Source organism: Ursus maritimus, unplaced genomic scaffold (assembly GCF_017311325.1).
Source record: "Ursus maritimus isolate PB19 unplaced genomic scaffold, ASM1731132v1 scaffold_4, whole genome shotgun sequence".
NCBI classification, from domain to species: Eukaryota; Metazoa; Chordata; class Mammalia; order Carnivora; family Ursidae; genus Ursus; species Ursus maritimus.
This window is the reverse complement of record NW_024426552.1, coordinates 75,080,703-75,096,001: the sequence shown is the minus strand read 5'-3', so window position 1 is coordinate 75,096,001 and position 15,299 is coordinate 75,080,703. Positions and strand designations below refer to the sequence as shown.

General features: G+C 42.4%; 1 protein-coding gene across 1 annotated transcript in view; it reads left to right on the top strand.

Moving 5' to 3' along the window:
- The window catches only part of TPRG1 (tumor protein p63 regulated 1), a 207,473-nt gene that overhangs the window by 84,069 nt on the left and 108,105 nt on the right, over nt 1-15,299 (top strand). The window contains exon 2 of the mRNA XM_008705164.2: nt 14,362-14,592. Within this exon, the coding sequence (XP_008703386.1) occupies nt 14,362-14,592 (231 nt within the window). The remainder of the gene's footprint in view (nt 1-14,361; nt 14,593-15,299) is intronic.

Genomic DNA, 15,299 nt, shown 5'->3' with positions numbered 1-15,299 from the left:
ATTAAGATCATGCTCTGTCCTATTTTGTAGTCTTTAAAAAAATATATACCTGGATGTCTTTCTATTGTATTTGTACTACGTTCATTATAACAGTTACATAATATTCTATCTAAACTACATTAGATGTTATAAATAAATTATAAATTAAGCAGTATTGCTATTTGAAAAAGGGGATGGCATTGCCACTGGAAGATGATGAGCTTAAAATATAGATAGAGATATTAGTTATTTTGAATGTTATCTCTCTTTATTTCTTTGTTGAGATATACCAGCATAGCTTCTAACAATGTACTGGTTAATCCCACTTTCTTTACCATGCAATTTAAATCTATAGCTACATACCATTATTAGTGAAACAAAGTGACAGTCTTAGAGACGCCTATACTGGGTGTGATATTGAACTAGCATAAGTAAGCTCCCTCCTACATTGAAGAGTCTACATTCAGTCACTCCCAAAGGGAGAGTTGATTTCAACTACTCCCTAGAGTTTTCTAATAATTTTATCCACTGGCTAGGCTTTGGTGGAAAAATTATTTCTTAACAGGATTTCACGGTCCAACATTAATGGCATTTGGAGCCTGACATTGCCTATTTTTGGTGGGATGCAAGAGAAGAAGTGATGAAGAATATTAACCAGGGACAGTACTAGGTATTAGAGATTGGCCCCAGCTCTTTAAGAAGGGAAGACAGCTGCTGCAGAAACCAATATTGCATTGTATGTTAACTAAGTAAAATTTAAATCAAAATTAAAAAAAAAAAAAAGAAGGGAAGATAGAACTTCCCCCATGGTTAACAGGAAATATATTTTGGAAAATGTCAAACAGTTCAGTGGTATTTTTAAACACCATGCAGGGTTATAGTTGAAGTTCTTAGATGCAGAGATAGTGCCAAACAGTAACACTGTGCTCCAATGCACATTGGGTGATACTTACCTCAAAAGAGAAGCTCTAAAGAGTGGCCAAACTTATTCATTCACTTGAATTTCTCCATTCACAAATAGGACAATATTATGTAAGCCACAGATGTTCTTTCACTGATTTGATATCTTGAAGGGAGACTCTAGAGGCAAGAATTGACACAGGAAGTGTGTTTTTGGGTGACTCTGGCAGCATCCCTATCAAATTCTGGCCCTGTGGGCTTCATTTTCTATCTGGTCCCCTGGCCTACTTGGAACAGTTGCCTCCTGGGAAGATCTGGCACATCCTTCATCTAAACACACGGTGTCTCCTCACTATCATCCCCCGCATCTTGCCAGTAGCTTTGCCTTTGTCAAGATAGGAATCAGCTTTCCCTAAAGGCTTTGGACAGTGCCACTTTCCCTTTGGCATCTTTCAGGGATGGCCACAAGTTCCTGCTCAGTTATTATTTTATTGCCTCCTCCTTCTTCTAGGATGATATACTAATGGCTCTTCAAAAGATGCAAGATCAAGGCACTCTCCATCATTTGCAAAGTACTTTCACAACATTTTCATTTGATCTTCAAAAACAATCTCATAGAGTAAGCGGGGCAGGCATCAACATGCAGATTTTCACAGATACAGAAATTGAGAGGTATTATTACAACATACATGTGCACTTAACATATGAAGATGGCATTGCTGATGACATTTATTAATGACTGGATCGATCTTTCCCTGGTCCATGTTCCTACAGCCCCTCAACTGCTTTGTGAGTAAAATCGTACACTTGCAGAAGGCTGAGCAAAACCAAACAGTGTTCCTCTCCAGTAAGCCAGCCTTGAGATATACCTTCCCAGAACCAAGGAAATGTGAATATCACCAGCAGCATTTTCATTTTCTCAGTGCATTTACTATCTATTCTGTGTCATGCTGTGGACTGGTTCAACAGGAGATGTAGCAGGTCACACACACATAAACACACATTTATCCTTCCTTTCTAGTATTCTGGACTTATTTACGTGCATATAATTTACTTACATGTACTTGTAATTATATTTTCTTAGGAACTTATATATTTTATTTTGTGTTCTTACTGAAATACAGAAAAAGAAAAGGCTTTTTGTGACAGATGTTATTATTCCTCATCTCTCCTTCTTATCTAACTACAAGCTAATATAATTTTTTTTTTACTTTTTATTCATTAACATTCTGAACTGTCCACTTTTCTTAAACCATCTTATAATGAATCTGAAGGGCCTTCCTGAAACAGAACTGCTCTCATTTCTCCGTACCTGTATGCTGGCCTTCATTATTTGCACAGGAGAATAATGCTCTGCTTTAGTTCTCTTGCATTTTCCCTCTCTGGGAGGTGATCTCTGGACCTACTTGGATCCTCTTGGCATCTTGTAGAACAAGCTGAATCCCAGGTGTTAACATTCTCATCTAGGAGGAGTGGAATTGGGTCAAAGTTGCCTTAGGATGATATTACTCTAACACTTTCTTATAGCTAAACCATTTTGTCCCATTTGGTGTCTTGTTTAGCATTCAACATTGGACTTCAATGTATATTTCACTATTAAAACATGGATTGTCTTTGAGTTATGGTGCCCAACAAGATGAGAAGTTAGCAGTATCTGTTTTTAGGACCTCAGGCTCCCCTATCTGGTCTTGTTCTACCCCTTTCAAGTGCCTGTTTCCAAATATTGCCCTTTGGTTTCAGGATAAGTTCTCCTCTACTCCTTCCATTCCTAGACCTGCTCTCAGGAAAGGTTCTCATATTTGTCATCTACCCATCAGGGTAGTTTGAGGCAGAAACGACTTTTTCCTTGTTCTGCCTCTGGTGGTGCGGATGTCTTCTGTGACCTCCGCTGTAACTGAGCTCACTGTAATGCATAGAAGGTTAAGAATCCTGTGGGCATCCAAGAGGACAAATGAGGACATGGTTCATTCCCTCACAGAACTCACAAACTACTCACAGAGACCAATGACAGGCTATGACTAAAGAACTGGTTGATAAAAGATCATAGTGACTGGAGATGGAGAGCATAGGAAAAATTGCATTTCTAAATTGCCATTCCTGTGAAGCTCATGGGAACTGGTAACTTTGGAGCCTGGTTCAGAATAAAGGGTTTCAAATCTTCCCTTTTCGGGTCTGATTCCATCACGTCTGAGAAGAGAGGCTCTCTAAGCTGAACTTCTTTGCTTTTCTGCCATGGGTGCTCCATGGAAAAAAGATATTTATTACTGATACATTGTTTAGCTAACACATAATGAATGTGCCTATGTCTTCTACTTTGTGCTAAGCATATCGCAGTAAGAAAACCCTGTCCCTATCATCAACTGTTTTACATACTAGTGAGGACAATGTGAATGTTAAGGTGAGTTAAGAGATAGCTGTGATACAGTGTGATAAGTACTGTCATTATGGTAAACACAGTCTACAAGGAGAAACAGTGGAGAAGCGTGTAAGTTACGAGGCAAGATTGGTCAAGGAAGGCTTAGCTGCTTTCTACGTTGAGACAAGAAGGGCAACGGGAGTTATCAAGTAAGGAACTGAGAAGGAGCCTGGTGGATTTATGAGTCTAAAGGTCGAGGAGTGTGGCTGAAGCACAGGTTGTGAGTGCTGTGGTGTGACAGGGAAGATGGGACAAGAAGATGGAAAAGAAAAGGGAGGGAAGAGACTTGGTGAGACATGAGCTCCTACTTTATTTGGAGTGCAACGAGGATTCATTGATGGTTAAGTGACACAATCTGATTTGTATTTTAGAAAGATTAGTCTTCCTGCTGTGTGCTGCATGAATTTGAGAGGGAAATATTGGAGAGAGATCAGTTAGAAGACCGTTACAGTGATCCACAAGAGGTGAACTTAGGCCATGGCAATAGCAGTAGAGCAAAGTGGACAATTCAGTAGATATTGAGGAATCAAGAGCTATAGGACTAGGTGCCTGATTGCTAAGTATTGGGCAGGAAGAGAGAATCAGGCAGACTTTTGGCCTGAGCAACTGTATAGCTGTGATGTCACTCACTGAGATTAGAATAAAAAGGAGGAACAAGTTTATGGGGGAGGTACGAAGACGATGACTTCCTCTTTGGATAAAATGAGTTTCAAGTACCTGTGGGTCAACAAAGGTGATGTGTCTAGTGGGCAGTTGTTTAGATAGATTTGAGCTTGGGAGAGAGATCTGATTGGAGATACAGATTTGGGAGTCAGAGATCTATAGACTATGGCTAAGCAGTAAGAATGAAGGAGATTGCTTAGAGAGAACATCCAGAGTGTGCTCTGACAAACACTGGCATCTGAGATATGGGTGTGTGTTGTGCATTTGTGGCGGGGTCTCCCTGAAAGAAATAAATGCAGTGAACAAGCAAGTAGAAAGACCATGGGGAATGTGCAGTTCCAAGGGACAGAAGGACACAGGAATTTCAAGAAGGATCATGTCAACAATCAACAGCGCTAAAGAAGATCAAGGAGGATAAGGAATGGAAAGGATCTATTGGATTCAGTCACAAGAGCATTATTGAGAATATTTCTCAATGAAAAACAGATTCCTATGGATTCAGGTGTGAATGAGATAAAATGAGAGACAGCATGGGTGGACCTTTTTTTTCTTGAGAAGCTTAATTATGAAAAACAAGAGATTCTTTGCCTTTCTTATGATTCTAAGGTCAAATGGAATAAATGTGCTCTTTTCCCCCTGGCAATCCTTTAGATATCTGAAGACAGTGGTCAGTGTCCTCCATATTTTCTTTCTTCTCAACTGAAATTCTCCAGTTCCTTCTACTGTTCCTCTTGTGACACAGTAGGTGGTCCCTCACCCTCTTCGGCATAAAGGGGAAGGTCATCTCACAGGCCATGGGTCAAAATGACCAGTCTGATCATGGAAATAGAAGAGGGAGAATTTGAGAAGCACCAGCTGACATTGTGAAGTGTCTCTTTTTTAATTCATTTAACAAATATTTTACCGTGTGTTCCTGGTGTATCCAGGAGCCCTTCATGGAAGAAACAATCATTTGTGTGGGCTTTAGAGTGCTGTCTCCAGGACAGCTCTTCAGAAATGGGCTTTATGGAGCTAACAAAGACCAAACCTTAGACTATTGGAGAAAGGAGTCATCACAAAGAGTAGGTTTCTCTTCTTCATAGGCCAGCTAAGCCTTCCTAGGAGCTGGAGCCAATAAGAACAGGGAAGATGAGCCTGAAACCCTGGTTCTTCCTCTAACTTGCTTTGTCACCTGAGCTAAGTCACTTCTCTGAGCAACTGGTTTCTTATTTGTAAAATGAGGGTGTTGTCAGATATCTAAAATGTCTGGCAGTGCTCTCAGATTCCATCACTTGAAACCAACTGAATATTTACTTTGAGAAAAATAATCCTATCAATGTGCCATTACTATGGTATTTCTTGACCTATGTGGTTGTTACCTGGGTGTATTTATTTTATGATCTTTCATCGATCTGCACATTTATGATTTTTTGAATGCATGACATACTTCAATAAAAATGTTTCTAATAAAAATATCATTAAAATAATAAAGGCTGCAGTTTTTATTTTTTTGGGGGGGATACTGTTGTCAGCATTTGGATGAATGTCTGTCCCCTAATTTCACAAAATCTTATGTGAAAAGTCACAGTTGGTCTAGCAGGAAACCCAGGCTTGGGGGTTACTTCCTTCAACAAAGCTCCCAGCCAGGAACATCTGGTCGTGGATTGTGAGCTAGTACTGCTCTCTGGCACTGGAACTAATGCTGGGTAGGTAATAATCCTGGAGACATAATCCACACACTCCCCTGGGATGTCCCAATAACTGGGAAAGAGACTTGTTCTCATTTCTAAGCATTGTCACCATCTAGGTTCTGAACCAGAGGCTTCAAAATCAGGGAACCTATTTACTTTGGAGAGGGAAGAAAAGAGGCAGCTGTGGGCTGAATTGTTGCCCTTTGTTGATTCTTTTGATTTCTTTGCTCCTTTCTTTTTCACTTGTACGTGGAAACCATATTTGAGAGCTTATAGTGCCCTCGAAGTACATCATCCAGACCCAACATCTTTATTCTGGTCAATTCCTTGCAGGCTGATTTTTTTTCTTTCTTTCTTTTGGAGGGAGTTGGAAGACTGGTGATTTAGCCTTAATTATTCTACTTCCCAGGAGGAGAATTCTACCACTTTTTTGTCCCCTTTCTGTCCTAGGCTCTTCATGGTCAGGCCAATTGCAAATTTAGGACACCTCTGCTACCGTGTGACATAAGTCACTACATGTGACTCCTGGCTTATAGGTTGGCTTCCTTCTGCTTTTTCAAGGACATCTCCAGCCAGCTCCTCCCCAGCTCATAAATCCTTGTACAGGTTTATATTAATAGCTACCTCCAGAATTTATCTTTGTGGGGGAACTCCATTTATTTGGGGTGCTGAAAGGCAGAACCTGAGTGACTTGGATATGTAGATGAAACAGTATGTCCTTCAAATAATAAACACACATACAAAGAAAAAATTGTTACCCTTGAAAGAAAGAAGAAACAGATGAATGGTGCAAAATTGGACCGTATGCAGTGTGACTCACCTCTCCATGACTTCTCTCAATCCTTAGTGATGTTGTTAATCTCATGAAGCGTCTGGGGCGAGTGGAACCCTTACAGTGCCAGCCCTGACACTGCATTGGGGTGGGCTGTGAGGGAACTGATCCAGCAGGGATGGAGGTGTGGTGACAGCAGAGAGGAGGTGTGAGGAGGACTTCAGACTATCATCCTGTCAGAGAGCAGCAATTTTAAGCAAGTGTTACCAGCTCCTTAAGGGGTGTGGGCCGGAGGTGGGCAGCTGGCATTTCAGTTACACACACCATATTACCTGCTGTCTTTTGAACACATCCCTGTTTACACCTCACAGCTGTGCAAGGAATGGCCTCACCCATCTCCAAGATGCAGTTGGCTCTATGGCACCTTTCTCCACAACTTTAACTTTCCACACTCTCAACCCTCCCTTCATTCACCCCTGTTAATCCCGCCTTCTGTTTCTATAGCATTTGTGCGCATTCTCCTAGTGCGGCTCTCTCACCAAAGTCTGCGGTTATCTGCTAGACTATGAGCTTCTCTGTGGAAAGACTGTAGCATGTGCTTCTGTGTGTGTCTGTTGTGTCCAGAAGATGTTTCCATTCATGTTGCACACAGGGCTTCATTACTCAGCCCACCAACATTTACTGAGTACTCATGTATGAGGTATGAGGTCATGTGCCAACAACAATGGATCTGAGAGAAGCCTTGCCTTTCAAACTTAGACCTGACAGAGAAACAAGCAGGGCATCCATTTGAGAACTCATGCTTGGCACCTGCTTTGTGTCATGCCCATGCCAAGTGTGGGCTATAAAGATGAGGGCTCAGAGTTGTCATTACCCAGAGGTGAAGACAGGGATGTCATGGGGATTATACAACAGTGAGATAAATGCTACAAGTCAAGGACCCAAGCCCTACCATAACTCCAGCTGGGAGACTGGTGGAAGTGTTTGTGGGAGTGTGTAAGAAGATTAATCTCAGGGAGTCACAAAGGATCTGTAATCTCACAAGCTTCTCTAGTCAATATCTTTGTCTTTATCAATTCCTTTTTGTGTATATTTTCAAAGAACCCCCTTTAAAAATGAGTATCTTGTGTGAAGGGCTCAGCAAATCTCTGCATGTTTTCCTTCTTAAATGCAAGAAGACTTATTGGGGTCTTAGCGTGTCTCCAGCCCTGGTCTGGGTGAGGTGCCCAGTGGATGTCCCTAGCAGCTCTGGTCAGTGTGGCTCACCATTTGCACTCGAGAGAAGTCAGAGGCCAAAGACCCCAAAGTCTTCACAATGGGTACCCAAATTCATGACACGGCAGTTCTCTTCCTCTGACCCCATAGCCTGTGTGTCACAGGGGAACTACCATATTTGTGGGAGTCACATAATGAAGATGAGATGGGGGAAACCATCCATGAGCAACCTCTCCAGACTTAGGTCTAGAATACTCTGGGTACTGAAGAAAAGTCCATCAAATCTTGTGGAGCTATCGAGCTGGAAGGAAACTTGGGAATAATTGCTCCAACAGTTTTCAAACGTTCACATAGTGTTCTCCCCACATGAAAGCTTCAGAAAAGTTCCCAAACCAGAGAAGTGGATCTGTTTTGATTGAAATGAGTTACTCATGTATGCAAACCATAAAGTCTGGCCTCTCATCTTGTAGATGAGGAATCTGTGGTGCAGAGAGAGGAGTGACTTCCCTAGGGTTACCCAGTGAATGAGTGGGGGTGCATTCATCATGCTGGCCCTGTGTCCCCTCCACCCCCTTGCTGAATGATCACAAGGCCCGGCCCACCAGGGGGCAGCTGGGAGGGAAAAGACCCTGCATCAAGTCAACTTTCCCCCAGGATACAGAGCAGCCCTGCTGGCATGTTATCACTAATGTACAAAATGTGAAATTGCGAAGACTTGTTTGCCAATTCTCTTATCTCAGCTGGCACAGAGGAGGGCTCGTTGGAGTTTCGAGGTGTTAGAGTATTGTTTATCCACGGCACATCCCTTGGCTGTTCTCACAGAGACGCAGGAAAGGCTGCACATATAAATTCACATAAATTACCTTTACAAAATGTCAAAATTAAAAGTGGATTTTTATTTTGGGGATGTGCCTCGAGCATGTTAACCCCTTCTAGTCGGTAGAGGTGTCACCATCCGAAAAGCAGTCGACTTCTTTGAAAGCAGCATAAGCCACAGGAACTTACTCCCACGCTCCCTCCCCAGCCCAGCACTACCTCACCTGAAAGAGGCAGCAGTTCTTGTCAGCAAAACCAGGACTTTTCTAAGCCCCTAGCCAGCCCACAGATAATCCTCTGGAAGCAGTATTTTTAACCCTGTGGTGGCCATAACTTCATTCTTTATTGTCCTTAACTCCTTTTTAATTGGCTAAATGGACAGTTCAGGGGAGACACGGAAACCCATCTGGGCCTCAGTTTCCTCATTTACGAAATGTGGAGGTCAGATTGTCTGCCCAAAGATCCAGAGAGGCAGTAATGGGGATACTTAAGTGGCTGTTAATATTTCAAAAGCTTCATGGAAATCATACGGCGCCTACAATAGCGTTGCATAGAGTTAAAAACAAGCCCATGGAGACTTCTGGAGATACATGGAGAGGACAGGGAAAGTAAAGAACTTAAGAGAGAAACAGCTGTGCAGGCTTGCCAGGGGGGCAGAGAGGGAGAGGAGCCAAGAATGACTTTCTTACAACTGGATGGAAAAAGGGACACGGTAGTGGTGGACAGTGGCATGCATGACCCTTAGAAGAGGTTCACCATGAAACAGCCCTGAGTTTTACTGCTATCTCTGTTTATTTTACTGGTATCTCTGTGGCACTTTTTGTTATGTCCAAACTATTCTTTATTAAACTCTTGTGAGAAGGAAAGAGCCCCCAAACTCCCCCTTTCTCTGCCTCTGGTTGGAGTTGTGGCCACTCAGTGTGGTCAGCTACTTCTTTCAAGCTGATCAGAAGTTTTTAACATAGTTCTCTATATGCTTTTCTAGAAAACAAATATTTATTGGGGTCAATTCTTCTGGGTCTCTCTTTGATCTTAATAAAGCAAAAAAAAATTATCTTAAGATTGCGCAGTTTGTCCACAGGACAGAAATCTTTCAGTCCGTGGTGGAGCAGAATCTTCCAGAATAAAGAGTTTGAAAGTCCCTGGAAGGGGTGCGGAATGTTTCTAGCTCTGATGGTTTAGGATGGAGCCCCAGACTGGGATATCAAGCAGGAAATGTCAGTAATAGGACGTAGATTTGATTCAGGGCCACATTATCATTTCCATGAGGCTAAAACTCTTTTGCCTTTATGGACCTTTCCACCATAATATTATCAATATTAAAACTTAAATTTTTATGACTTTAAATAGTTCCCCCTGTGGTCTTTTTATTTATTTATTTTTTTTTTGATTTTAGGCAAAACCAAAAGTTTTGGCTGTCTACAAATTTCACTTTTTTTTCTGACATAAGAAAAAAATTAAAACATTTCTTTTGACCATACAATTTTTAATTTGTCTCTTCTGATTTTAAAATAAATTAACACGTTTCCTGAGCCCCTAAAAGGCTTGTGGGCCATAGGCACTGTGCGTGTCATACCTGATGGATAATTCAGCCTGACTTGAGGTAGAGGAGAAGGCTTTAGCTCGCAGGGCTGGGTGCTGGATGCTGAGTGCCTGCTGCAGAGGAAGGAGGAGCTGGGGTGAGCCCTGCTTCACGGGAGCTGTCATCTCCCATCCCAGGGCAAAGCAGAGCTGACTGACGGAGACATGCGGCAAAAGTGTCTCCAGTTGACCAGCAGGTAAGTTTGGTAGCTGCTTCTCTACTTTTCTTCTAGGTGCTACAACCGAAGCAGTGAATGAGAGTCAGGAATCCTGCCTTGATTCTATTTAGCTGCGTGTCCTTGGGCGAGTCCCTCACCTGAGCATTCCAAAGTGTGCGAACGGAAGGAGTTGGACTAGCCATTGATTCTCTAGCTACAGTGTATGCCTTATATGCTGCTGAAATATTATCAGAAAAAATCGCAAAGAGATAGATGAAAGCGTGTATACAGGGAGTCAGGCATACTTAGACGAGGACACAGAAATAAGTTATTTATTGCAATACTATATCAAATTTAGCTCTGAATTTGCTGGCAGCTGAAAAAATATAGAATTCTTATCATCTAACTGAAGGAAGAGTGCGCTTCTTTAGATATTTATTTGGCAGTACATTGAAGGAGGTCAGGGAAAAGAAAGGACCTCTAGTTGACCCCGAGCGAGCCCCGGGGCAATCGGAAGCTCCTCCCGCCTCCCCTGCCCTTGAAACGTACATTCCACCCACTATTCCCACAGTGGGAGCCACTTGAAGGACACAGCAGAGAGAGAGAGAGAGAGAGAGAGAGAGAGGTGTTGCTGAGACCATTTCGACCCTCTATGTGACTGAATCCAGGTATGTCCTGTGTATAAGCTTGTAAGATTCTGGTGGGCATGTGCAGAGATGTGCTTGTCTTGCGGCGCCCAAGACAAACTCACATGTAAGTTCCCTTGCTTATTAAACCTGCCACCTACCAATTTGGAGCGGTCTGCTCCTTGTCTGGTCTTTCCTTGCCCCTCCATGTCGGGGGTGGGGGGCCAGTTTCAGATGATACTGGAGTTTGCAAATCAACATATTTATTGAACGTTCTATTTTTATTGCAAAAGCAGCACTAACACAATCTAATTTTTTTTTTAAAAGCGAAGATTCAGTTTCAATTCAACTACCTTAATAAATCTGAGTATTTTCCTTGTGGTCTTTACCAATGTAAAAATTATTCAAATCATTCTATCTAGAGAAAATCTTTGTTTTTGGCTTTTGCTTTTTTTTTTTCAGCTAGGAAGATACATTCCTTACTTCGCTGCTGCCCCCGCCTTGTGCACATTATTTTAAATGTCTGCAAGGTATCAATTGGACAGACTTAGCAATTCCTTGGCTCTTAGGTGTTTGGTTGATTTCTGGTTTTTTCATTACCTCCCAGAATAAGCAATTAATGTTGTACCCTTTGTCTTCTTTAGAATTTCCTGGAATGGGATTAGGTCAAAAAGTATGGACTTCTTTTCTAAGCCTTGACCTTGCTTTCCTCAGACATTGTGCTATTGGAGTACTAAACGCTAGCATTTAAAATTCCACGGAGTGTTAGAGAATAATGATCTTTTTAAATTATAAATGGCTCTGGATGGGTCCAGTGCAAGGCTTGCTTTATCCATGTAAAGCAGTGAAAACATTTGAATTTGTCTAGATTTGTTTTCAGTCTTAATATGCTTTTAGTATTTCAGTGTATACGGTCTCTTCAGACAGGGGTAGGAGAGCACATCTATTGAGTTGGGGAGAAGCATTGTCTGGGCCGAGGGTGATCAGGAATGGAGCTGGCTGCTTCGATGCGATGTGTGGCACCCCTCTCACATTGGGGAGGCTGCTGAAGAAGTTATGTTCATTGTCCTTGCAAAGATGTCCCCGTGACTAGAGCAGAGCGGGAATCATCCTGGATTAAGGCAGCTGGGCTCCATTTTCCACGATTCATGGCTGTAAGGTTTTAAGTGGAGCTGAGTTTCCTTCTTTCCTGGATCTCAAACAGCTTGGTCTCAAAGTGCTCTGATTCTCCTCCCCGAGTGTTTCCAGAGAAGACAGCCCGAGGGAGGGGAAGTGGTGCTAATTAAGTCCTCCCTCTGTTTTCCAGGCACAGGAGCCTTCCGCAGATGTCTGTTGTGAGGCGCGTGTTCGCAGAGTGTGGCAAATACAGAGGCAGGCTTGCCTTCCCCAAAGGCACAAACCTCCTTAACAGGTTACAGGGAGCTCTAGAAACACACTTCCTTCCAACAGCCTCTGTGTGATTGAGGCGACAGACCTGCTAGGGAGGCCAAAGTGCTTCACTGATTGCTCTCTGTGTCTCTGTCTGTGTCTCTCTGTCTCTGTGTCTCTCTGTCTCTGTCTCTCTCTCTCATACACACACACACACACACACACACACACACACACACACACACACAAAGTGCATGCACACACAACTTCTCCTGCTTCTACAGGTGTGCCTTGTATTTCTTATAGGCTAATCTCTGCCTTTTATGCATCTAACTTAAAAAAAATTACTGAAGACCCAGCAAAGCCTTCCTGCTGTTACACCGCGTGCCTCAGAATGGGCGTGCTGGATTGGCCTGGAAGCATGGTTGGGAGCCCGGTGGGCATCCAGGTGCTGCCACAGCTATCTGAGTGTGCCCTGGGGGGTTCCCCTAAACGCTGTGGTCCCCAGAGAGATGCAGGTAAAATCATCTTCTAGGGTCGCTGGGAGGATCAGATGGGGGAACCTGTGATGTGACCTGCGGAGGGCTTTTCACTGGTGAGCCCCCTAACCAGCTGTGTTTTCCTGCATTCAGATCCCTCAGGGTGACTGCGTATGTCTACATTTGATTGAGATAATCCCGGTTTACACCTCTCATTCGGGCATAATTGTTAATAGGACACTTTTCATGCTCCAAAGTGTCCAGCTTTAGGCAATAGGTCATATGCTCATACTATTTTTACCTCTCTTGAATACTCTACTCCCAGTGTTAAGAATGTACGCTTGCTGAGTTGGGGCTGTTTCTCACTTTCTAGTGTTTCACAAGAATCGAGGACATGGAATTTATCTGATTAGGGACGCTGAGGCAAGCCCTGAGAATAAGATGATGTTCCTAGTCACGGTGAAGGTGGGCATAAAACCCACCTTCTCTGTTGCAGGGACGGTGTACTTACCGCGGGTCTGACTATCTGGCCTCAGCTTGGTGAGGAGGTGATGTGACGGTGACCTGATGTAGGGACGCTCTTTGCTAGGCTACCGTATACCTTCTATTTATTATGTTTAATTGTGCTGTATACTTACAAAATAGAAATAAATTTATCGTGCTTTTACTTAAGTCATAGATAATCATTGTAAGCATCCAGAGACTTATAAAAACAAAAAATTAAAATCACCTATCATCCAGAGATAACCATTATTAGTATTCTATTTTATTTCTTTTTAGACGCTTTCTAACCCTATCACACAATACAGGTATATACATATTCAACTCCCAGTTTCCTTTCTTCTTTCTTTTTGAATTATTTTAATCCATTTGAATATAATAATTCATCTTTTTTAATTCATTGATCATCTTTTCCCATTAACAATATATTTTGGACAGATTTCCATGATAAAAATATGCACTTACATTTTTAATGACTACATTATATTTCACTCTATGATATAACATATTTAGCCAATTCCCTACTGACCAGTTCTTCGTTTTACTATATTCTTTTTGGTATTAGACACAATGTTGTATGAGTGTGTAATGTGGCTGTTATACACAATGTTTTGCTAGTAGACATAAGGTTGTGTATTTTTCTGCTATTAGGCACGTGATGAACTACCTTCTATATTGATGTCTTTGGGCATTTGTCTAAATTATTTCCTTGGGATAAAATTTTAGAATTGTTGTTTTTTGAGTTAAAAATATGCTCAGTTCTAAGTGATTTTGTGCCCTATTACTACCTAAGCAACATATGAGAAAGTGCATTATCATTTCTTCTAACTGTTAAATAATTTGGCAGGCTGGTGGGTTTTTACGCAAATATTCTAGGAAATCTTGAAGATCAATTGCTCGGTAATTATTTCATACGACCATCTCCACACTCAGCTTCCTGTCCTCTGTGATTCTAGGTGGGAAAATGGACCTACTTGCAGCGCCTTTTGTCTGCCTAGAGGGTCTCTGCTTCTCTCCCCTGGTCAATGGCCCAGCAAGCTGGTAGCATTTGTGTTATTGAGCTGCATTCATTAGTGCCTTTGTTTAGTTAATTTGTGAGTGACTTGTCAGTTTCAGGAACATCATTTGCACACTGTTGACCTTTTGCCCTAGCCAGGGCATAGGTGACTACCCCCCCCCCTTCTTTTCTACTGAGATTGTTTCTTCCTTTGTTTTAGGTAGAAGAAATGGCAACAATTAGGAATTTTGAGGGATTCCAGCCTGTGTCTCTGAAGCAAGAGGGAGATGACCAACCCTCTGAGACTGACCAGCTGTCCGCGGAGGAGGGGGACCCAGTCAAGGACCCCGAGCCAAGACAAATTTCAAGGCAGCCAAGTGTGACTGAATCAACACTCTACCCGAATCCTTATCACCAACCTTTTGTCTCACGGAAGTACTTCGCTACACGGGTAAAATTTTTGGTGCTCTGAAATACTATGCAAGACTACTCTTAAACTACTCTGATATCATTGTGTATACCACAAGTTTTACCAAGTATTTTCACATTTGTTATCCCATGTAACAGTCATAGTAACTGTGAAATAGCTATCCTTATCCCCATTTTACAGGGGAAGGATCTGAATTCCGGAGAAGTTAAGGGTCTATTTTTGATAACCAGGTAGGATTGAGGAGAAGCCAGTTACCCAGTCTCCATGGATCTTTGGCTCCTCAGTCCTGTGTTCATGTTAAACCTGATCTCCACAGATTAATGATCTATGGAGAGAAAACCCAAGCAGCTAGAATATAAAGTTGTGTGCCCAGAGTGGGTATTTGTTGCATGTTTGAAAAAGACATGGGTGATGGAGTAGAAAGGCTTGCTGAGAATGGATTGAACTTACGGTCTACACTGGGATGCTGGTAATACTGTGTGGGAGCAGGCACTTCGAAATCCCAAGCCGTCGGCTACTGTCTGGAGCTGAGCTCTTTCCGCTGAGCATTGGAGCTGAGAAAGTAAATGGATGGCTGGGTAATGAGGATGGAGTTTGTACCTCTAGATGTAAAAAATGATGGGGCGCCTGGGTGGCTCAGTCTGTTGAGCATCCGATTCTTGATTTTGGCTCAGGACATGATCTTGGGGGTTTGGGATCAAGCCCCATGCCAGGCTCTGCACTGGGCT